This window comes from Haliotis cracherodii, unplaced genomic scaffold, assembly GCF_022045235.1.
Source record: "Haliotis cracherodii isolate W230 unplaced genomic scaffold, xgHalCrac1.p SCAF_17, whole genome shotgun sequence".
NCBI classification, from domain to species: Eukaryota; Metazoa; Mollusca; class Gastropoda; order Lepetellida; family Haliotidae; genus Haliotis; species Haliotis cracherodii.
Genome location: NW_027266272.1, coordinates 14,243,448 through 14,267,676, shown reverse-complemented (window position 1 = coordinate 14,267,676; position 24,229 = coordinate 14,243,448). Strand labels below are relative to the sequence as shown.

Here is a 24,229-nt window from a genome sequence, read left to right as displayed (position 1 = left end):
ACTCACTTCCCACTAGAAACCGTCAATGTGTGATTTTGCATCAAAATGTAAATATGAAATGTAGATAATGCAATGAATTTAATGAGACTGCCCAACACATTGTTAATGGATGTCCAGCTTTGGCACAGATACAGCATCTTAAGTGACATGATGGAGTGGTTAGATCTTTTTTATTACCTACTTCGCCATGCTTGTGGTTTTGACTCAGAGGTCCATCCATGGTACAACCAGAATGTGTAGCGTCATGAAAAATGATAATTCTTTGGAATAGGCCTACATGTATATACAGCCTACGACGTATCCAAGTCCAAAAACCTGACCTTGTCCTTTTTGATAAATCCAATCATTTATATAATTTAATTCTCTGTCTCTTTTGACGCTAATGTGATTTTCAAGATTCCGGGAAAACATGGCACATGTGCTGACCTCGCTTACGAAATGTCACGCTTGCATCCCAAGTTTTTCGACCCATTGTTCTCAATGCCTTTGGTTTGATACCGCCTAATCCCTGCAACAAAATAATTGAATAAATGCAACCAAACCACTCCCATAAGACATCTATGCTAAAAGCAGATATCATTGTACGAAGGTTTATGAATCATTACCAATTGGTAATGACACAACAAGGTGTTCGCGAAATATTAATGCATCCTTCCCCATGGGTGGCACCTATCACAAACACATGCAAAGGCAAGTTACGTGTTCATCCGAAATAACATGGGAACATAATTATGGTCAAAATAGTAATTGAACCGGGTCTCTGACGCCTTCAGATTTGGAAATATTCGCATACACGCCAAAGCTTTACAAAGACCTTGAATGCTGTATCCTTTATCAAACAACTTTTGAGTATGAGTGAGTGAGGTTTTACGCCGCTTTTAGCAATATTCCAGCAATATCACGGCGGGGGACACCAGAAATGGACTTCACACATTGTGAATGGGAATCGAACCCGGGTCTTCGGCGTGACGAGCGAACGCTTTAACCACTTGGCTACCCGACCGCCCCCTTTGAGTATGACGTTTACTGAGGCGTTCAGCTTGGCGCTGCTGGAATATTGTCCCACATAAAGGGAAAGTTGGATATTACACCATTGACGTTATCTCCCTGGTGGACAGTTTTTTGTAACTCTGAATCTTTATGCATAGTTCGAATATGAAACAAATGACGCGGTCTTTTTTCAAGTTCAGGTGGGTAAACACGTGAAAGGGATTTGGCAATTTAATCATTATTGAACGACATCTGATCACCGATGCACCCGGAACTTAATTAAACCTTCTTTGCTATATTCCTGTGTTTTGGGTTTGCCAATCCGAACAGAAATCCCAACTCATAAGCATAAAGAGACAGATCAGGCGAGTCGAGTGTAATTAGTGTCATGGGGATACCTACATTTTGCCTGAATGTCCTACTCCAAATTTCACATTGTTGCTGTCTATCAGAAAGTCCAGCTTTTCACATATTGTTTTATCAGTAAACTTTAGATGATAGTTGCATATTTTTTTATAAATTGTACCGAATCGTTGACGAGAGAGATGTAAGTATATCTACGGTCACCACGTTTTCTGAAAAAATCCCCATCAAGGAATGATTTTTTTTAAGTTGTGTGGGATAGCGGTGTATAGAGCTGAAATAGCCAATGGTCATTTAGCTGTCGATGAAAGACGTGAATGAGAATTTTGTTTACGCCGCTTTTAACACTATTCCAGATATATCATGGATGACGACACCAGAAATTGTCTTCACGCTTTGTACGCATGGGAGAAATGAACCCGGGGCATCAGTAGCAACAAGCGAACGCTCTAACCTCTAGGCCACATCTAGTGACCTTTGTTAACAGCGTCGACATATGTGACTGCGTATCAAATGACAAAGGCCACCATTGTGGCCACATAATCCAGATTGTATGTGCATCTTACCAAAAGCCCTGAGAACATGCGAGGCATCGCCCATTACACTCAAACGATTTTCCTGTTTAATGACTTCCTGCATTGTAAATACCCTTGAATCACATTCGCTTCCTTCAGAACTAAAGACTTTGCCTATTAGTGTACAGTGACAGGAACAAGGAAAAATAACGGTAACTTGAACACTTCCTGTTGCGGTAGGTAAGAGCTTCTTGTTGATTTTTGGAGACAGAAACATGATTTGTTTACCTAATTAGACAGGGTATATGTAATTCGTTTAATTTATACATCGTTAATGACTTTATGCTCTACTCTACATCATTTCTAAATAGCCTCTATCGACATAATTCTTAAAACATATGGTATGTGATAGACAAGTCACATATCATCATCCATTAATCCACCCATTGCAAAATTATAGTTTACATGTAAAAATCGATTATTTTCGATTATGAATTTCGGGCTATGTTATCCCAAAGATAAGTAAGTCACCCTAAAGACCGCAACGCCGTATGTGTTTGCAATCATGAACTTCTAAATGTCATAGTTTTCATTTAATACAATTGTGAGTTTAGGTTACAGTCGTTGGAAAATCGAAAAAGAATATTCACCCCTTTCCATTGTTTGTGATGAATCATGAGAAACGAGAAACACGTTGGGCATTACTGAACCGTCAACGCAAAATGTCAAATCTAACGTTAAAAGGCTGCAAAATTAAGTGTACATGGTGTAATTACGTATGTACAGTTTTGAAATTGATTCGAAACAATGCTTCTGGGCTATGGCCTACTGTGCATATATAATCACACCATGGAAAGTAATAAATGCGACAAAAAATATTTCTATAACCATTAGAAATCTTCATTGTTCTATTCCAAGTACTAGTATATCACGAGCACGTGTTTCTGAATCACTATCAAACACTGATGATACCAGGTGTTCGCGAAAAGGTGAGCGTATTCTCCCCACCGCTGGCACCCGTGACAAGCACATGCAAAGGCAAGGCAATTGTTCCCCCTGTAAAACGCACGGGAAGATGCACAAGTCAAAATAGGGAATTGCATCGGACATAGTTTTTGTGATTGATTTGACAAAATCAAAATATAAATACCAAACATGACACAGACATAACATCTGACAACAGTTTTCATGTGGATTTAAAATCACATTATCTTTTTCTTTCTAAACTATATATTGAATGACCCCGTCGACAAAACATAATACAACATGTACTCAGAGAATTACAGCTTATGCTTTCCCTGGACCTGTGAAGATCTGGAGTAGAATAGGTCTTCGGCAACCGCCGTCATAAAGCTGGAATATTGCTGAGTGCGGCGTTAAACAACAAACAAACATTCCCTCATGTGTCAAGACCAGGTCATTAATTATGTGTTGACTATGTATCTGATTATATGTATTATTATATATGTTTCAGTGACCATGTCCCTAGCGGACGACAATGAGTACAGGCTAGTGAGGGACTTGCTACAAGGCTACGACAAACGCATACGACCTTCAATCAACTCCAGCGAAAGGCTCAACGTCACATTCGGGGTGGCTCTGGCTCAGATTATAGATGTGGTGAGTAGATTTACGTTCGAAGAGATAGTTTGCATTTATTAGGGTGAGTGAGTTGGGTTTAACGCCGCTTTGAATAGAATTCCAGTCATATTAAGGTGTGTCAGATTAATGTTGGAGGAAAGCCCGAACTTTTGCAGGTCTTAGATGTTAACCACTTTGGTGAAACCCACGAGCACGGGTAGTCTGCTGACAAACCAATATCATTATTGGGGCGAACCGGGATTCGAACCCACAATCATAGGTTTCTGGCGTGCCCAAGGGACGCAACTCTGCACAGCGAATTGTGGCGCCTTAAAACACGGGGACATCCATGCCCCCCATTTTTTAAGAGGAGGACCCTCTTTTGCACAATAGTCCTATGTACTATTCCCCTTTTGAATTGGATATTTATACTTTTGTTGATGCACAAAACTGAATTTCGTTATATTTTAAGTTTATATTTAAATAGAATCATAATGACATATCTGATTATCCCCATCTAAAGGTGAGAGGTATATTAAAGAAAAAGGTAAACTTTTAGTAATTGTTCATCCATCACTGTTCAATCCATGCGGTAGACTACATATAACGATTGTTAAGTTACAGAACATAGTTTCCTACGATATGCATGTCATTGTCGCTTAATGATGTTACTAATAATAAAACAGTCTTGGCGGAATATTGCTAAAAGCGGCGTTAAACAATACTCGCTCAAACACTCACACCAGAATTTGAATCAGCGGTCCCACGGGTTGCAAGAAACTTTACAGGGTCAAGTACATATGTCAGTTGCCGTCGACTAATACCACAAAGGTTCACGTACCTGTAAGAGACACGAAACCTAATTCCCAAGCTGTCACTATAACACTAAGTTATTACATCAGCCGTGTACACTTTAGTTACATAGCCATGGGGTAGGGACAAGTCAAGATGCTGAGAAGCACAAGATGACAAAGGTAAGCAGACACTCTTTGAAAGCTGCCAGTGCGTTTATTGGGTTTTGATCAAGTTCTAAAAAGTATCGCCAACAATAATTACACCTCGGTGTTGTTGATGAAGTGGAGGCCTTAATGAGACGTCCCTAAATTGATTTAGTGACATTTCAAGGACTCGGGGAGGACGTGGTTCTACGGCAGCACTCTTCGTGTCCATCAGGCCTGAGTTTTAATCACCCAAGATTGCAAGATTTACTCAATGTAACCACATCGTGGGCAGGAAACGAGAACTCCCGATCTGAAATTGCTTGCCACATCAAAGTTAGTCGCATGTCCAAAATCAATCGGTCGACATTTGGATGTGACTGACCCTTTCAGTGAACCCCACTGGTGTGATGGGACGGTGCTTCCACGGTCACCTGAGGTCCTAAGGTCTTTAGATTGAAGCTTCTTTGAAAACAAGATGAAAGATATTCTATATCCGACAAATTACACACCACTGTTCTTATGACAATGTTTTTTGGCACTTTGTATAAAGTACGTGCTGTCGAGTCGAGTTGAGAAGTTGCTAAATGCTATCGTACTCTGGGAAATTCATCTTGAATTCTTCAGAGGAAAGCTGCCATTTTGTGTGTGGCCTAGGTACTTTGATATTCTATCAAATCTCAAAGACGTGAAAATTGATGATGCACGTAACACATTGTCAGGGTACATGTTTCAACATCTCCTGCATCCTTTTTGATGTAACTGTGTCCGTAAAACATTAATATCGTTTCAATTGCTACAAGGTACGACATCTTTTAGGTTAATATAAGGAGAATATGAACTGCCGAGAAAAAGATAATATACCATGTTTAATGGTGGTTAAATTGAATCAAACAAAAATTGGTTATTCGATGGTGATGTATGATATATGCATCATTGTTGTGTTTTGGACCTTACATTTGCTGTGGTTCGGCGACTGTTTAGTAACGTTTTGATAACGTTCGTATTTTTTGTTAAATCTAATTTCATGTGTATACTTTCTTTTGTGGCTAACACTTAAAGCAAACTTCATCATGTATGTTTTCCATAAAAGTGAAAGTAGAACATAGATTTGTTTAAATTATGGGTTGAATCTAATTCCCGAAAATGATATTGTTGTTACTTCAGTATTCGCAGTCTGAATCTTCATTATAAAAAACATTTTCGTATTAATTCCCGTATACTCTCTGCGTGATTTACTATACCGGTAAAACGTACAATGCCCTTGTTAGCCCTCGATAGTCTGAACATAGGTGAATGACAACGCTCAAAAAGGTATCCCATTATCCCCTTAAATAAAACACTGAAACACTAGACAATAGACATTTATTTTAACTGTTCACATGTCTCTGAACATTGATGTTAACTGCCGAGCAAAAGAAGTTCTACACCTATGTTTAATAGTGACAACATAAAACAAACAAGATTATTCGATGTGGATGCATTTGATGCGGGATACGGGTAGTGTGTAGAGTTTCGGTGACTGTTTTCAGCCTAGTAACGTTTTGATAATGTTTATAACTGTTTTGTTTTTTTCCAATTTCCAAGCGTATACTTTCTTTTGCCCAGCAGTATATAAATCAATTCTGTGTTTCAATTACTGTAATGTTGATTAAAACTAATTTTGTTTTCATAAGCATTGTTGTTTCTGGTGGTACGTACAGAATGTCATCCTGGTGTCTCTCGATATCGGAGGCACTGGTCTAAGTCGCCGCGATTCGCTGTGAAGAAAGCTATCATTGTGGGTTCGAATCCCGGTTCGTCCCGATTATGTTTCTAGGTTTGTCAGCACCATACCCGTGCTCGTGGGTATCACCGAAACTGTAATCGACCAAGGCCTGCATCACTTCGGTCTTTCCTCCCAAAGCTAAAATGCCGTCATATTCCTGGAATACTGTAAAAAAAGGCGTTAAACCCAGTTCACTTATTTTTGTATATTAAGTATTACAGCACTAGTCGATAAAATCTAACTCTGAGGGATAATTTGGAGTTATAAACTTTTATCTTCGAGTGAAGATATTTTTCATCCCAAATCCAACTTTTCAGTTTGCGTTCAATGATAGCATTCTAACGGACACCTATAGCTATCTGCCATGTTTGTTTGATGCTGCTAATATAGCCGCACGCGACAGCCTTACTAATTGGAGAAAAGAATTGACAATAAAGCTCAAAATACGCTGAAAATATCTCTTCGCTTACATTTGTATGATTTAATATGATTAAACCTCGAAATGGAATATCAAAGCAATCCATAAATATCGAAAATTGGAAATATTACTTGAAAAAGGTTCTATAATGGCGTGTAGAAACCTCATCTGTGACATCCATCGGGGTCACATTTCAATAAACAGGTACTATTTTTATTAACTTTGGTAACTAAAATTACATTTACAAACAAAAGCATTTTTCGTGGCAATATTAGGCTACTCGATTTCCCATTAGTTTCTTGGTAAACAGAACCAAAATCGAAAACGAAGTCATTTGCCCTTGGAGACACTACACGAAACCTGTATTTCATCATGGTGCAAAACTCGTAAAATTGCGAGCGTATTCACCCATACACCTACAGTCCACCACCTGCGTTGCTTTGACTTTGCCGAATTTGTGCACTTCGTACTGCGTGACGTACCACATGATGTGTACACATACGTTAAAGATGTTATCAGGGAAAAAACAACAGTCAATAACAGGGGCGATGGTTCTTAGTTTTGACTACGATTAATTCACATTATTAAGTTTTCCACTTAGTCTTTTATTCATTGTCTTCTCTGGCGTTGACGTTTTATATTAAGCTGAACTTGGTCGATGTTTCTGCTGGTGGACTGAAGTCCGCGAGTTTCATTATAATCTCGGTGGCATGTATCAATTATGCTGAGTCAGCTACAACAAAAGTTTCTTGGCCGAGACATTAAACCTGCCCCCTACTGCTTTGCAACATTAAAAAATTTCGTAAACGTTTGTCGGTACTTATAAACAGCAGAATCTCTACACTTGTACACAGCAGACACAATTCAAAATTAACATATCGTTTTTAGTTTCACGATAGGGGGGACATGTTCACCCTTTTTTGCGAACATCTGGTGTCGTCACTCATTTGCAGTGACCCATTCACATACGTATAACCTTTTTTTGCCTTTTATGCCCATTGAAACTGATTTGAAGGATAATCGAGACTGGTTAATCTCTGGCGTTGACGTTATGTATTTCTGTATTTAGCTGAATTTCCTCGGCTGGACGAACCCCACTGTGTCCCGTGTTGAATGTGTATTTTGGGCTGATTAGAATTAACAAGACATATCTTCTGGGTTCTCAATTCTCTATTGTACATGACTGAATACAAGAAAAAAATCAAGTTCGACGGCCTCATGGCAATGTTTGGCTGGACCAGTGCATTTTGAAACGTAATGGATCTACAAAATTCGCACACATGCATGAATCTCTCAAACTGTCTCTCAAATACTCGACTTTAATCCCAAGAAACCCACTAAGAAGCAGACAGTCGTTCTCCACACAAACGACGCCAGCAAAACCTTGCACACCCACGACTAGAATACAGTGCAAACAGATAAAATGCCAAAGCTCCAATTCTAACTGAACCAAAGTGCAAAACCTGTTAACCAGGGCGATTTTAGATGATGTAAGATCAGGTTTATGGCTTTATATTTAGCCTGTTACATGCCCCTTGAGCATAAAATAAGCTGTAAATATTTCGTAAGTGTTTCGTCGGATTGGGGAGACCCTGCTTGGATTGCATAACACTTCAAAGACCCCCTCTGACTACTACTAAACAGTGATGTAGATGATGACAAGTGAATTACTCTCAAAGAATATTTGGTCCAAGACTTCTAGGTAATGTAATGCTTGTAACACTATTTCAGATGATTGTTATATGATTATTACGAAGGAGATGGCGCTCAACCGTAATGTAGTTTTCTATACATTGCAACTGCTCTCTTATTTTCAAAAGAGAGAAATGATATTGGTTACCTCATCTCAGTGCGACTGTAAACATTTTGCTACACTCAAATTACATGAAAATCATGCTCGGTGATTACCCACCTGACAGTTTCAATTAGAAGCATGCTATTGTGATTTGTAACCTTTGAGTGTTAATTAAGAAGCATGATATTGTAACATCCGATTGATCATGACAAATCAGAGACATGATATTGAGATTTGAAACATCTGAATTACCAATCAGGATCAAGATGTTCAGACTTGAAATTCTTCATTAACCATTGGCATCCTATATTAGGATGTCTACTAGCGTGTCTACTAGCTTATATCAAAGTCTCGATTTTACCCATGCAACATCAAGCCCACTTTACTTGGCTCGATCGTGGCCCAACCTCGCATAGATCACGAGTTGTGTCCCTTGTAGTGAAAATACAAAATATCCAATATCCAATTAGATCGCTGTTCTTAGCTCGTATGGCTTCACAAACATGGCGACTATCATAGACGACGACCTGGGTGCCGTTGTACAAGGTAACCTTAGCACTACGACTGTCGTAAGTCCCGGATGTTGATTTTATGAAAAGGGCTCTGATTGGACTATCGATATGTGCTATGTTCCAATCATATTTAGCCCATGAAGGTGGGCTTGATGTGGCAAGGTGGAAACTAGACTGATAAGAAGGCTTGTGGACGCTCTTGCCTCGGGAAGATGGGACGTGGTTGGCAAAGTACATATGGCTTCCATCATACGGCAAGTTTGGAATTGCCATGGGATTTCAAATCCTTGATAACCTTTCTGACCGTATGGGCACAGCATAAGTGCATAAGAGCCTTAGCTGAATAACAATCAAGAAATTGATGGACTGTGACACAGTCCACTACAAATCTTGTAAATGCCAGAGAGGCTATGTAGACGTAAATTGAATGGGACGAGTTATCAAACCATTAACCAAGACTCATCAATCCTATACAAGTGCTATATCCTGGCATACGTCATTCCAAATACTATTCTTATTCAACACTTTAAAATTTGAACATTCCCAAATTGAACGTTTTACAATTAGCAACGATGTGAAGAGAAAGTGTTCATTTGCGGTGTCCGAAAAGGGCAAGACTTGCTCTCTTTTGATAAACGTGAGTGCTACGATTGACTTTTCTTAACATTTTTGTCAGATGAATAGATATTCAATTTGTGCTTCCATTCACATAACAGACCCTATTACACATCTGATCACCCACTATTGAGCCAAACACATTTACGAAACATTCCAATATAGAAACGATCAGTGCGACTCTAAGAGTCTAACACATAACTGTGTTGTGGCCACCTGACATTTGTCTTTTTCTCCAAACTCGAGTTTGATAATCCTGTTCAATCCGGCAATAACCTGTTATCTCCGCTGATAGCAGACACATTCGAGGGAGCACAGAGGTCACACATTAAGTTGTCAAGGTCAAAAGTGGACAACTATGGAACAACAACGCCGAAAGTGGTTGTGACGTCGCTGCGTTCTGACGTCGCCATGTGACGTCATAGAAATTATGACGTCACCATGAGAATATCGTTAGACGTGAGGAATTGAGATAAATGCGAACGTATTAATCCATTATGTTTTCCTTACATGAACGCTTCGTCCATATATGGTTGAAATAGTGATAATAGTTCAATACTTTTATAAATTTACTTCTAGCAAAACTGTTAATACTGTGATTGATTTTCCGGATATGACTTGAGTAAAGTGTGAATTTGTCGCAGTATATAAGGGCTTCTAGAGCAAAAAATGCACACTAATTTTTCAACTGGAAAGTTGGAATTTTACAAACAGATTATCAATATATCTATCTAAGGAAAGGTTAAATACCCCGAATATAGATCAGAGTACATGCATAACAAAAGTACAAGATGGTACACGCGAGTGGTTTTGTGTCAACATCTTGTGCACATGATCTGTGGATGTAATTAGTTCCTTGTGTGTGGTTCCAGTGTGGCTAGGATTATACACAAGGATTACACACAAGGAAATAACTACAAAATTGGAATTAATTCACTATTTGTTAGCTCTAAAGCGCCGTATCTTTGACGATGGGACGTAATCTACGCCATGCGTCAGCATTCGAGTAACCAGATAAGACAATGGTGTTCGAATAATTTATATCAAACATCCTAGAAATGCAAAGTGGTCTCAGCATACTCCTGTTGAACTATCTGCTCGTTAGCAGTTGGAAGCTGTTATGCGAATAATTTCAATCAAGATATTAATCGGGACAAATGGCATGACTGAAAAACTCCTTCGTAAATATCGTAATGTCAGGATAGTTGTTCCAACCTCAAGCACATGGTCGAAAACGCCATTACGTTTTTATTGAATATTATCTAACTAAGGAGTGTAATTTTCACCCGTAATCTCCTCTTAAACTCACATTTTGGTCACATTTAACTTCAACTATTGATGCCGTAATCTCGCCTTCACCAGAACGTTTCATGGTATCACAGAACATAAAATCATTCGGCGTTCAAACGACATGGTTTATGGCCGATTTATTCTTGAGTGCAAGAATTTGGGCAAAACCTTAACGACAACAAAATCAAATTTTCTTGTTCGTGTTATTGATATCTTTTAGTGGGTTTTCTTTCAGTGCTAGAAATCCCTACTTTTAATGTTGTGCAACTTTCATGTTCGCGTCTCGACTTGTCACTGACGTTGTTGACTTCACTGATTTAGACGTTGTCGGCGTAATAAAGATCTTTCTTTTGATGAATCACATTTACGATGTAAGTAATGATCCCTTTCTCGAATGTACAAATTATATGTCTCATGATGCAATGATTCACGTATGCATGTCATGCAAATCTCGACTTAAACCTGACTCGACTATGACTTTTTCGTAATGACAAGTAGTAGTGGTAGTAGCAGCAGTATGTGTTCATATTCATTCATTCATTCATTCATTCATTCATTCAATCATTGTTGCGTATTTTGCACTCACTCACTCACTCATTGCTACCAATTTTGAAACCCTAAGCTATTGGATGAGAAAGAATATTGTTAGCTTAATAAGTCTTAAATGTACTTTTCACTACTTAACAGGTTCCTTACGCGCATATTCCTTAAAACATTTTATGTTTTGGGAGGATGAAAGAGAATACGCTACAACGAGTGTGTTATCTGTAATGATAAATGTTTGAATTACTTCTGCTCTGAGTCTATTTCCCCCTTCTGCCATTAACGCTACTCAAAGCTACAAGCATGATTATAGTATTTAACCTTTCAGACGCGCTGATTGGTAGAATGAAACCGAGGCTCTGTGTTCGGACATCGAGGCTATGATGGATGACTGCTGGTACGCGATAAAGGAGGCAGACGATATCCTGATGAATATGATATTAATTTATTGACATTCACAGCGGAAAATGAAATTTTTCGAGGTTCAAGGCTACTTTATTGCCTGTGGTGACAGGACACACATTGAGGACAGAGGAGTTATGATGGCTTAGCGCAAGTGTTGCAGAAAGGAATGAAGTTCACCAAGGTCACCAAAATGAAGGCCAGTGACACTGCATTCATCTCCACAATCGCCTCATTTTATCACAAATATATGGTCAATAGCGAGGGGCTTAACAGACGTGAACCTCTCCAGACGAGTAAACTTAATGTTGGCTGTTCATGATCAGTGATACTTCAACGTTAAGACCTCATAGTAAACGTAAGCGGAATTGCTAATCTTCTCGTCTTCACATTTCGTTATGAAACAGATGATAATAAACTACCAAGTCATGAATGAATGGAAATGAAAGTTTAAAACACGTTTAAAAATAAAGCTTTATACATTTTCAAAAACACATTTATTGCATGAGAGCTTGTCGAACTGGTTTTGCGAATAGGTATTATTATTATGTTACCTGAACTATGACACGAAATTGGTATAATTATAAACAACCGGGCAATGAAAGTATACCCCCATGTTGGCTAAATAAGAAACAAACTAGAAATGGCTATTCGACGGTGATGCATTAACGTTGCAATATTTCGGCGACTGAGTTAAGCCTAGTAACGTTTTCATAGCGTGTGTAATGTTTCAGTCAAATCGAATTTTCAAGAGTATAGTATAGTTACTTTCTTTTGCCCGGCAGTTTAGTAGCAGATGAGGTTAAATGGGGTTTAACGTCGCGTTCAAGATTAAAGTGATTGCGTGCTTGCGTGCGTGCGTGCGTGCGTGCGTGCGTGCGTGCGTGCGTGCGTGCGTGCGTTCTAATGCCGTTTTAATAGTGCTGGACCACTGAGACACCATATCACAGATTCACATGGACATCCCACTCAGACACAGCATACTGACTCCGAGCCTTCCAGTTCTTGTTAAACCCTTAAATGCCGAGCGCCAGGCAGGGAAACAACAAGAACCATCTTTTGACGTCATTTAGTATGACGAAACTAATACAGAAACTATGTTAATTTTGATTCCTTCTGTTTTGCACAAGTGAGGAGATTTTGCTGTTCATGTTTTAAGAACTCGGTTTAATAGATTACATTCGTTTTGCAACACAGTGGGGATAGTTTTAATGTCTTTGCCCAAACATTTCTGTTATGTTCTTGCGTGTCAATCCCTTACCGAGAAAATGCCTCAAGTGTTACGATGACGAGGTACGTCTGAAAAGTTTTTCACAAATTATTTTTTTTTTTGCATTTTTCGATATTCTTTCAAGAGATGTCTTACAAAATTCAAAAGAAACCCGGAGAAAACAATGTTGAAGTTTTATAAGCCTTGCCTGTGGATCTTACTTTTTCATAAATCGTAGATTGAAAGCTTGAAGAAGGCGGATATGTTCATCAAACGGCGGTTTCTTCTTTGTTTCGTCAAACAGTCCTTTGTTTCACGAAACACTGCCATTTTAAATGTAAATACCAGTCCCCTTGGGGTAAAATCTCAGGATATTTAGTCGTCGGAAATACTAATCATGGTAATGTCTTAAAGGTGTGAGTTTTTTAGCCAGATTCACACAGAAATACCAAAAAAAACATTACAGAATGACATTTACATTCGTCACTAGCTTATTTAATATTGCTTGAAGATATAAAATGAAACATGATTTCAATTTCGTGGCCAACCAATAATCTTCGAAAGAAGCCTTATGATGCAAATATGAAGCGATATGATGCAAATGATAACCCCTCTAACATATCTGTAAATAATCATTGGTTGGTGGATTGACACAAAATGTTAACAACTGCTAACGACTATCAACAATAGAGATTTGTTTCCTTATTTTACGTCAAACAATTTTATTAGTGTTTTCTTTTTTATATTTTTTATAATAATTTAGATTCAAATGGCAGCTGTTATATCTGCTTTGAGTGGTAACGTTTCAGATATGACAACACTTAGTCTTACTCTTGGCTCGATATATGATGTTTATGAAAGTAGAGTGCCGAGCATAATCAAATATAGACTTAAAAATTGGATTTGATAAAAAAAATTAAAACATTATCGAAACGTTCATTGCCGGAAACGCTGCAAATTTAATGTACAAAACGAAACTATGACACCCCTACATCACCATCGAATAACCATGATGTTTTATTTCATATTTCACTTTTAGCCACCATCAAACATGGGGGTACACTTTTCCCGGCACTATAATAGACACTGAAATGGCCTAGATAGTCGTGCTGGATAATATATGGGCCTTATTATTTTGCATTCCAGAAATAATTGTGTGCAGGGAAAATACAATGATCTCCTGGGATATCAAAGTTACTTAGTGTGCATTCATGATAAAATTCGAAATGCATTTATCAGTCAAGTATAAAGACACCCAACAAGTCTATATCGCCATCTCATTACGCCAAACCATCGGGGGATTTATCCATATATAGTATAAACGTCTTTTAGGACGACCCCTAATCTGTGTCGTTAGCAGCCTGGTGATGAATGGTGTCGCAAAGCGTGATAAACGATGTGGCACTCGTGATAAGTGATACATACTAGAGATTATATCGGTTGTGACGACTGAATAATACAAAGGATTTCCAGGCCCTCGCTAGTTTGTTAACGTTAAATGGCCAGCATTTGTATGCATAGTTTGTCCGTTTAGTCTCAGGACGTCTGAGGATGTGTCCTGGCTTGGTATTCCCTTACTGCGCAATGGGAAGTGTTTCGTTGCGCATGTGTCATTGGTGAACGATGGAAACGCTCCCGTGCAGACAGTTTTCCGGTTGTCGTAAGAATTTACGACTTATCAACGAAAATAGCAGTTTTCTAGTCTGTATTTCTGTAAATGTTGTGGAAAGAACTGGTCAGTATCGGGACAGCTCTATGGTCTCATTATTTACGTGGTGAGATTTTGCGTTAATATTCACGAAGAGGCATGGTGTCATTGTTCACCGGGAGATATTTTGAGTCAGTATTCACGAGGTGAAATGTAGTCTCAATATTCACGGGTTGAAATATGGTGTCAATTTTCGCGGGGAGAGAGTTGGTGTCAATATTCACGCGGTGACAGTTGGTGTCAATATTCACGCGGGAACAGTTGGTGAAAATATTCACGAGATGATAGTTGGTGTCCATATTCACGCGGGGACAGTTGGTGTCAATATTCACGGGGGGACAGTTGGTGTAAATATTCACGGGGTAACAGTTGGTGTCCATATTCACGCGGGGACAGTTGGTGTCAATATTCACGGGGGGACAGTTGGTGTAAATATTCACGGGGTAACAGTTGGTGTCAATATTCACGCGGGAACAGTTGGTGTCAATATTCACGCGGGGACAGTTGGTGTCAATATTCACGAGATGACAGTTGGTGTCAATATTCACGAGATGACAGTTGGTGTCCATATTCACGCGGGGACAGTTGGTGTAAATATTCACGCGGTAACAGTTGGTGTCAATATTCACGCGTGAGATGTATCAATAATCAGGGGATATGTTGGGGTCTCAATATTCACTGATTACATGGTTAATGCAAATTGCCTAATAACCTTCCTGCAGTGAAGCATATTTGAAACCCAAGCTACGAAACGCAGAAATTCTTTTTAAAAGATATATAAAATAGAAATATGTAAAACAATATGGACTATTCCTGTGAACTTTACATGATTATTTGGCTACTGCAACATCTTCGATGCTAGAGTTTCTATAGAAAAGAGTGAGTGAGTGAATTTACGCTGCTTTGTATAGCATTTTATATCACAGTGTCAGCTTATCACAGAAGGGACCGCCTCCGTGGTCCAGTGGATAGACTGTCTGCCGGGAGAGCGGAAGGTCATTCGCCCCCCGTCCTTGCCATACCCAAAGACGTTAAAACATGGTATTTATTGTTACCCTGCTTGGGGTTCGGCATTCGTGGAATGAAACATGGACTGGCCGGGTGGGGCTGGTATACCGTGTCCGAACGGGGTATCCATGTTAACCTGCGGGACGGTATCTCAGTGGGCTAGCACTATAAATCCAGACTAGTACAAGCAGCTTCACACCCGTGCCTGCACATCGCTGTATAAGTGCAATAAACTGGAGCGCGACAAACCCCATTCCACCTCGCATATTCTAGCAGGAAGCTTTAGTAAAAAGCAATGTGCATGTGTATGGTTGTGACAAACATGGATCATAATCAGGGCAAGACTGGTATTCGAAACGTTGATCATAGGATCCTGGTATACCTAAGGGACATAATTCTGTTCAGCGAATTGCGGCTAATAACACCACTGAATTTCATGCCAGTGCATTCTGGTCCAATATCAGATTTAATTTTGTTAACTGAATCCAAATTTCTATTTGCATTATATCTTACTTAAGACCCGGACAAAGCTGCATCCTGTGTATTATACGAGTATCGTCCAGTTTAAGGGTTTCTCCTGCTAGATAAGGTATTTACTGATCTGATTGCCACAGCAGACGATGCAATCACCACGAGCTGAGATTCTCACGTCGTTCAAAGTAGCAGAAAGACGATTCAATAGGACACAGAGTATGGAAAGTGATCCCCGATAGTCAGTGTCCCCCTCGCAAGTCCTCCATTAATCCGGGCGAGTAGCACGGTGCTATCTTATTGCGTTGAGCGAGCAACAATCACTAAATTGATCTGCTAGCGATCAGCTAGAGGAATTATCACCTTACCAAAACTCTCGACAACGAACTGATAGCTTCTTCGCTTGGAAACTTTCTCAGCCAATCAATAAAGACCGCCAGAGATAATGTCGTGATTTTTCAAGATGGCGGACGAAGTGTCGTCTGCTTGCCTACCTGGGTACACTGCTTCTGGGGCCGCGTGATGTACTCTTCAAAGGCCCGTTTCTCGCAGCGATGGCAGTGCTACGGCAATCGTAACTCCTCTACTAAAGGACAGACTTACGACAGTCGTACGGTGGCTTTGTGAAACAAGGTCATGACTAATGCAACAGTTATGTGTTGAACGTTTCATCAACCCCTAAATGCAACATGTCGTAAATACTTCTTTTTAAATTCTCAGAGAGTGAAAAACCGAAAACTGAAAATACAACATTCTCTAATTGGACGATCTTGTAAAATGCGGAATATGACGATAACATGTCAGCAGCTTTGTGAGAGACATTTTTTTGTTTATGTACTGGAAATATGCGATCTTAAATGGCCCTGGTACATGTTTAAGTACAATCAGGGAGGCGCACATTTATTCCTCATTGTCCGACTTGTATCATACATATATGAGGAACACGGGCGGTGGGGTAGCCTAGTGTTTAACGCTTTCGCTCGTCACGTCGAAGGGCCTGAGTTCGATTTCCCCCACGGTTACGATGTGAGAAGCCCATTTCTGGTGTCCCCCGTCGTGATATTGCTAAAAGTAGTGTAAAACCAGACTCACTCACTCTGAGGAACGTATCTCTCGACAAGTCTATAAGCACTCAAAACCACCTTCGTCTTGAATTACATTAACTTCAATCAGGGAAATTATTTTGATTTACGCTAAGGACAACACTACAACCGGTAAATATAACACGCCAACCCTAGAGAATAACCAATCACCGAACCAGATTCCATTGGGCTTAAAAGGCAAAAAGCAATGAAAATTATATGAATGGATCACTGACAATCCGTGATGACACCAGGTGTTCGCGAAAAGGATAAGTATGTGCTGGTCAACCGGTGGCACACGTCACTCTCACACAGTATACTACTCAAAAGAAGTTAAGGATACCCGATTCTTTCAAAATGATAAAGTTAATCTGTCATGGCATGAGAGATTACCTATAGTACTATGAAAGAATCAGGTGATCCTTAACTTCTTTTGAGTAGTATATTAATTGCCTGACGCCGCACCGCAGTACTCCTGTCATGCGACGGCGGCTTGTGGACGACGATCTATGGACCATGTTTCACCGTTTCGCGAACACCTGGCGTCATCACTATTTGATACTGATTCATAAACACATGCCCATGGCATAATCAGAATCGTACAAACGACCCTGCTTATAGCAGAAATTTCATGTGGCTATGTGAGGGTTTGGTCGCTTTCATTAACCACTCGACTTCCTTACCAGACAGCCACACCGCTCCTGACAGTCTTCGGTGTGGCAAACGCAGTACATGATATCCTTGAAAACACGACCCCAAGGACGACGTAGTTCTCTTCTTTATCTTCAAGGTATTCATGAGATGTAACTAATTCAACATTCAGTTGCCCCCCGGACCCGTGAAGATTCCGGGGTAGAATAGGTCTTCAGCAACCCATACTTGCCGTAAAAGGTGACTATGCTTGTCGTAAAAGGCGACTGACGGGATCGGGTGGTCAGGCTCGCTGACTTGGTTGATGCATGTCATCGATCCCAATTGCGTGGATCGATGTTCATGATATTAATCACTGGATTGTCTGGTCCAGACTCGATTATTTACTGACCGCCGTCATATAGCTGGAACATTGCTGAGGGCGGCGTTAAACAACAAACCAACCAACCAGTTGCCCCATCCGCCAGTAAGTAATCGACTCTGGACCAGACAAACCAGTGATTAATATCATGAGCATCGATCCACGCAATTGGGTAATGTGACATATATCAACCAAGTCAGCGTCCCACGCCATCAGGTTACGATGACAAGTTATCAATCGGTTACAGTCACGGAGACAGACCATCCGATCCATTGAGAAGCCCGATCCATTAAGTGATGAGGTCCTATTCTGACCCGGAATTCCTAAGATAGTGAGTGAGTTGAAAGGAGCAAAACCAAATGAGTGAGTGAGTTGGGTTTAACGCCGCTTTTAACATTATTCCAGTTATATCACGGCGTGTCAGCCTAATGTGGATGGAAAGCCCGAAGTGATGCAGGTCTCAGACGTTTACCACTTCGGTGAAACCCACGAGCACGGGTATGGTGCTGACAAATCTAGAAACATAATCTGGGTGAACCGTGATTCGAACCCACAGTCATATGTTTCTGGCGTGTCCAGAGTCGCAACTCTGCACGGCGAATCGCGGCGCCTTAGACGACTGGGCCACCCGTGCCCCCTCCTAAGATAGCAGCACTAGGATCGCCCCATAGAATCAGTAGCAGGTTGATACGTCAAAAAGATGTTGATTGAATCGAGAATACGATCCTACAGTTGACAGAGTGAATTCTTGTCAATATAGTACGAACATGATATTTCGTTTCTTTGCTGCAAATTGGAAAATATAGATTTACCTAATGTTCCCTTAATGCTCCACTGGCAATATATCCAGAACCAGCTTAAATAATTACAGTATTTCTTACATATACGGTCCGTGATTTCCATGGCAACCGACCACCAACGAGAAAATGAATTGGTAGATCTATCGTAATGATTATAAAATAGGCATGGCCTTTTCAGGAGACGTGTTCTACATTTGGTTTCAAGGCAAAACCGATAGATGACGCCATGATTAACTTTGCATTACACGACTGACAATTTTGTAATATACACTTAATGACATTGCATGGCTTTGAACTACGGTTCGTGTTTAACGTTTAGGCCAACTTCGTGGAGTCTTGTGGACGTGATGAATCTTCGTCATCCTCAATGACATGGGTGAACGATGAACATGCAGTTACGTTGATGTGAGGTGAGGTGGGTGAGATAAGGTGAAATGACGTTTGACGTGGCGTTCAAGATAATTGCACTTACAAAGCCACGTGCCTGGCATGAACGCGTGTGTGTGGGTGCTGGTACAAGTCCGGACTTACGCCGGTTTTATAGCGCTGACATGGCGCCAACTGAGATACCATGCCGCAGATTTAACAAGGAGACGCCACTCAGACATAGTATACTGACTGAGCCGGACATCCTCTTGACACCAAGCGCTTCGCAGTGTAACAAGTACCAACTTTTAACGTCATCCCGTATGACACGGCCGGGGTATCGAACCACCCGACTTCGCTCTCGGGGCAGACGCTGTGTCCACTACAACAAGGAGGCGTTTAAGAGTGAGTGAGTGGGTGAGTTGGGATCGACGCCGCGTTTAACAGTATTCCAATTATATCGCGGCGTGTCAGCTTAATGTGGGAGGAAAGCCCGAGGTGATGCAGGTCTCAGACGTTTACCACTTCGGTGAAACCCACGAGCACGGGTATGGTGCTGACAAACCTAGAAACATAATCGGGGCGAACCGGGATTCGTACCCACAATCATAGGTTCCTGGCGTGCCCAAGGGACGCAACCCTGCACAACGAATCGCGGCGCTTTAGACGATAATCTCAGACAAAACTGAAATACATTAAAGTACGGCCACAACAACGGTTAGTACGAAATGACGGATATAACGAAATCCAATAAAAACAACTAAATGCTAATTGTTTCTACGTATTTCGTGATGCACTGACCCCCACGTGTTATATGTGTTACAGTTTCACGAGTTCGTTCAATCCAACTTTTACTTAACTACCTTAAACGAAGTACTTATAAATTATCCCCCCTCTTCATGAAGCCCAAGATGTCTCGGATGTTTTCACCGTGAAATTATTCCTTCAAAATATCTATGACATTTTGTATCATAATAAATGAAATCTCGTTTACTCAAACGTCGTGAACTCGATATGTCGTTAGAGACAACTAACCCTGTGATCTCGGCAGAATACTCAGCGACGCTATGGTTCACGTTCGACATCTACGCGTTCCTTCGAATTAACGGGACTTAACTGTGCACTGCGTCCCATAAGTAGTTCGAATTCCATACTATTTCGTTTGCTATTCCCGTTTACCATACCTCCTTAATTCCGCCAACGTATCGCTTTACTCCTGCAAAGGCATCGTGGGAATTCCCCAAAGATATCGCTTTACATATGCAAACGCGTCGCGGTAATCCCGCAAACATATCGCTTTACTTCTGCTAACACATCGTGGTAATCCCGCAAACATGTCGCTTTACTTCAGCTAACACATCGTGGTAAGTCCGCAAACATATCGCTTTACTTCTGCCAACGCACAAGGTTTATTCCACAACATATCGTTTTTCCTTTGCAAAAGCACCGCGTTAATTTCGCAAACGTGTACGTGCTGAAATATTCTCCTGTATCGATGTTCATGATAAATCCAAGCCTCTTATTTAGTTGATCATTTTCTAATGTTTGCATAATTTTATTTTATTCAATCTTCAATATCGCTGCGTTTAATAACCAAGAATTGGACAATATCTAAAAAAACAGAATAAATTATTCAGTCAAGCTGTCCGTAGATTGGACAAGGAACATAAACTCCGCGTAACATTGCGTGTTTCTTTCCGTTATAATTTGAGGTTATTCCAACATGTTAAGAAACAAAGTACAGTAAACTACGGTTATAACGAACTCAAAGGGACCACTAATTTTAGTTCGTAATAACCGTAGTTCGTTATAGGCATATATACAGCATATATCCAACAAATGGTCGCGACTAAAAAATAAGTTCGTTATACAGGTCAGTTCGTTATAAGCGTGTTCGTTATAAACGTACTTTCTGTAAATGTTTCAGTAAAGAGTAGCATGAGAGAACCAGTGAATTAGTATTACGTGTTAATCTGTACATCTAACCTATTCCTCTCCAAACATCGCGCTACCGGTGGAAGCAAATTAAAGAAAGATGTATAACTATGATGTCGGCGACTGACGTCACCTTGCTCTGATACGTGGTCCCTTTAAGGCGTCCCATTCTGAGACTAGAAGCCACAATTCATCTATTTCTCCTTCTTGGAAGAGTTCCAATCCATAAGGGAGGTAACCACAAATGATGCGAAGGACAAACATTGCTTTGTGAGCTGCATTATCGCATTTCGCAGGCACTTTTGATTTGAATTAATTTCCCAAGGGTTGACGCGTATTTTCTGTCTCCAATCAAACATCTGACAAGCAAAGAAAATTTTATTGAATCTCTTTGGCGTAAACCACACTCTTCAGGGTTGTAAATCAGCACACCTCAATTTGTTACTGAATTGGCATTCCTAGCCATTTCCATACGATCGTAAAAATGTTCCTATATCAACAATTAAATGTTTTTACCAATAAACGCCCTTGACGAATCACAAAAGTTACTCGATGCGATCTATCGTGGTTGTGGGCCTCGTGAATTGAAGCGAGCACACAGGTCGTCGCTTGGCCATTCAGAGACCTCCCCCCGTTGCTCCTCCGACCGCTACCCCCGCACATGGAATGAGACGGCGAGCACCTCTTCAAGCGAAGTCTATCAACCCTGTTCCAGTGTTATTTTATTACTCCTTTCTCAAATGTGCTCACAAATTTGGAGGGAAAGGTCTCTTTTCCGCCAGTGCACTACTTTGTTAGACAAAAAAGGTGCCTGTTTCGTTTTTACCTCCTTGAGATTAAAGGCAAATACGTCGATGTAAAATGAAAGTAATTTGACAGAAAAATGAGAATGTTGGCATTCAATCAATTTTTTATTTATTTCTCCTGGCGGGTTCTCGGGTAATGATGGCGCCTTTCTGTTGCAATGATTAATTAAAACAACCACTTTGTGTTTGGTTGGTTTTTTTAAATTTAACAATCACTGTACTACCTATATATATTTTTTGTGATTCCAATTGATGCGAACAGTACATAATCTAGAAGGACACTTCTTTGATGCAACATACTGAGAGTAGTGTCAGTTTCGTTTACGATAGTGCGTTAAAAATGCACTCTAAGCTTTCTGTCCCTGAAGGAGAATTATGAAAAAAACGTATTGCGATAATTCCTATACGTGTTTGGTTCTTTGTAGTCCAAGTTTAATTATTTTTAAATCATTCAGTCACCTACTGCCCTCCATCCATTGTCCGCTCTTGTGGAATCGGGATTATGATATGTCCCCAGCAACCTATGATTGTCATTAGAGGAGACTATCAGTGGATGGGTGATCAGACTCCGTTGCTTACATACTCATAATGGAGTGGCGGGGGTTACCGGTAGGGAAGGACATGTTTACCCTTTTCGCGAACACCTGGTGTCATCACTTGTTTTCACTGGTCCATTCATCTAATTTCACTGCTATTTTATCCTTCATGCCAAATATCAATCTATCAGAGGATAATCTAGATAGATTATTCTCTTGCACTGACAATTTATATTTACAAAACGTGGTAACCATAGATACCAACAACCTAATCTTCAAAGGTTTAGGACAAGTTGTCAAAACGAAAACAAATGTCATCTGAAGTCTACTGAAAAAAAATATATATATAATATACATGTGGAATTTTGAAATAGGACATAGAGCAAAAAGTAGACAAGAATCGATATTACCAATACGATTTCATTAAGCTTCGATGATCAGATATCGTTCAATAATAACCAGTTACCTTCCACTCCGTTGACAAGGAACGCCCCACAAGATTGTGTGACAAGAGGGATGACTTCAACTTTCCAATGACCGCCTCCGTGGTCTAGTTGTAGAGTGTCCGCCCGGAGAGCGGAAGTTTCGGGGTTCGATCCGCGGCCGCGTCATACCAAAAGACGTTAAAATATGGTACTTGTTGTTACCCTGTCTGGCGCTCGGATTAAGGGGTTAAAGCAAGGACCGGTCGGCTCGGAGTCAGTATACTGTGTCTGAGTGGGGTATTCATGTTAAACTGCGGCATGGTATCTCAGTGAGCTAGCACTATAAATCGGCATCAGTCCGGACTAGTACAAGCAGCCACACAAACACACACACGTGCATGCACGTCGCTCTATAAGTGCAATAATCTTGGACGCGACGTTAAACCCAATTTCACTTCACCTCACCTCACCTCACCTCACCTCACCTCAACTTTCCAATAGTCAACTTTCAATTCATGCCGAGCAATATTCCAGTAGCTCCAGCCTTTGGTGTCTACATGTCATTACTTTTGAGGTACAATGCACTTTCTACGAAGATTACAAAGAGTGTCATACGACTCTACCTCAAAAGTTGTTCGTTTTATTTCGTCCTTAGAACACCATGAAGTGCTAAAGCATCGACAATCATGCTACCTTACGACAGACTTAGATTGAAAGTGGGTCTCATTTATTCAGTTCACAGCAAAGAACAGAAGAGATACTCCTCTTGCCCTCAAGACCCAATACTCAATATAAATCAAGCACATGGCATTCATGACACACCAATATTCAGATAATGAATATTACCCCGACCACTAAAAAATGTCTCATTTAGATAGTAGGTTTTAACGCCAGTTTATTGGTTGCTGCTCATGCCTATGAGAAACAGAGCACGTCCAATCACCTCGCCCGTACACAGAAGACCCGTCACTTCAGGGTCATTTGGGCGCTCTTCTCTATTATTACGCGGCATCTCATGCCTCAGGACATTGAAGAAAATTACCTCTGTGCTAGAGAGTTCTAAATAAGCTTTACTTCCGGCTAAGCCAACAAACGACGCCATAAAAAGCTATCTGTGTTATCGGGATTCGTTCTTTTATT

The 24,229-nt window shown here is 40.3% G+C and overlaps 1 protein-coding gene across 2 annotated transcripts in view; it reads left to right on the top strand.

The window, feature by feature from the left end:
- Positions 1-24,229, top strand: part of LOC139464430 (neuronal acetylcholine receptor subunit alpha-10-like) — a 110,137-nt gene that overhangs the window by 63,727 nt on the left and 22,181 nt on the right. For both annotated transcript variants that reach the window (XM_071245964.1, XM_071245963.1), the window contains exon 2: positions 3,343-3,488. In XM_071245964.1, the coding sequence (XP_071102065.1) occupies positions 3,343-3,488 (146 nt within the window). The remainder of the gene's footprint in view (positions 1-3,342; positions 3,489-24,229) is intronic.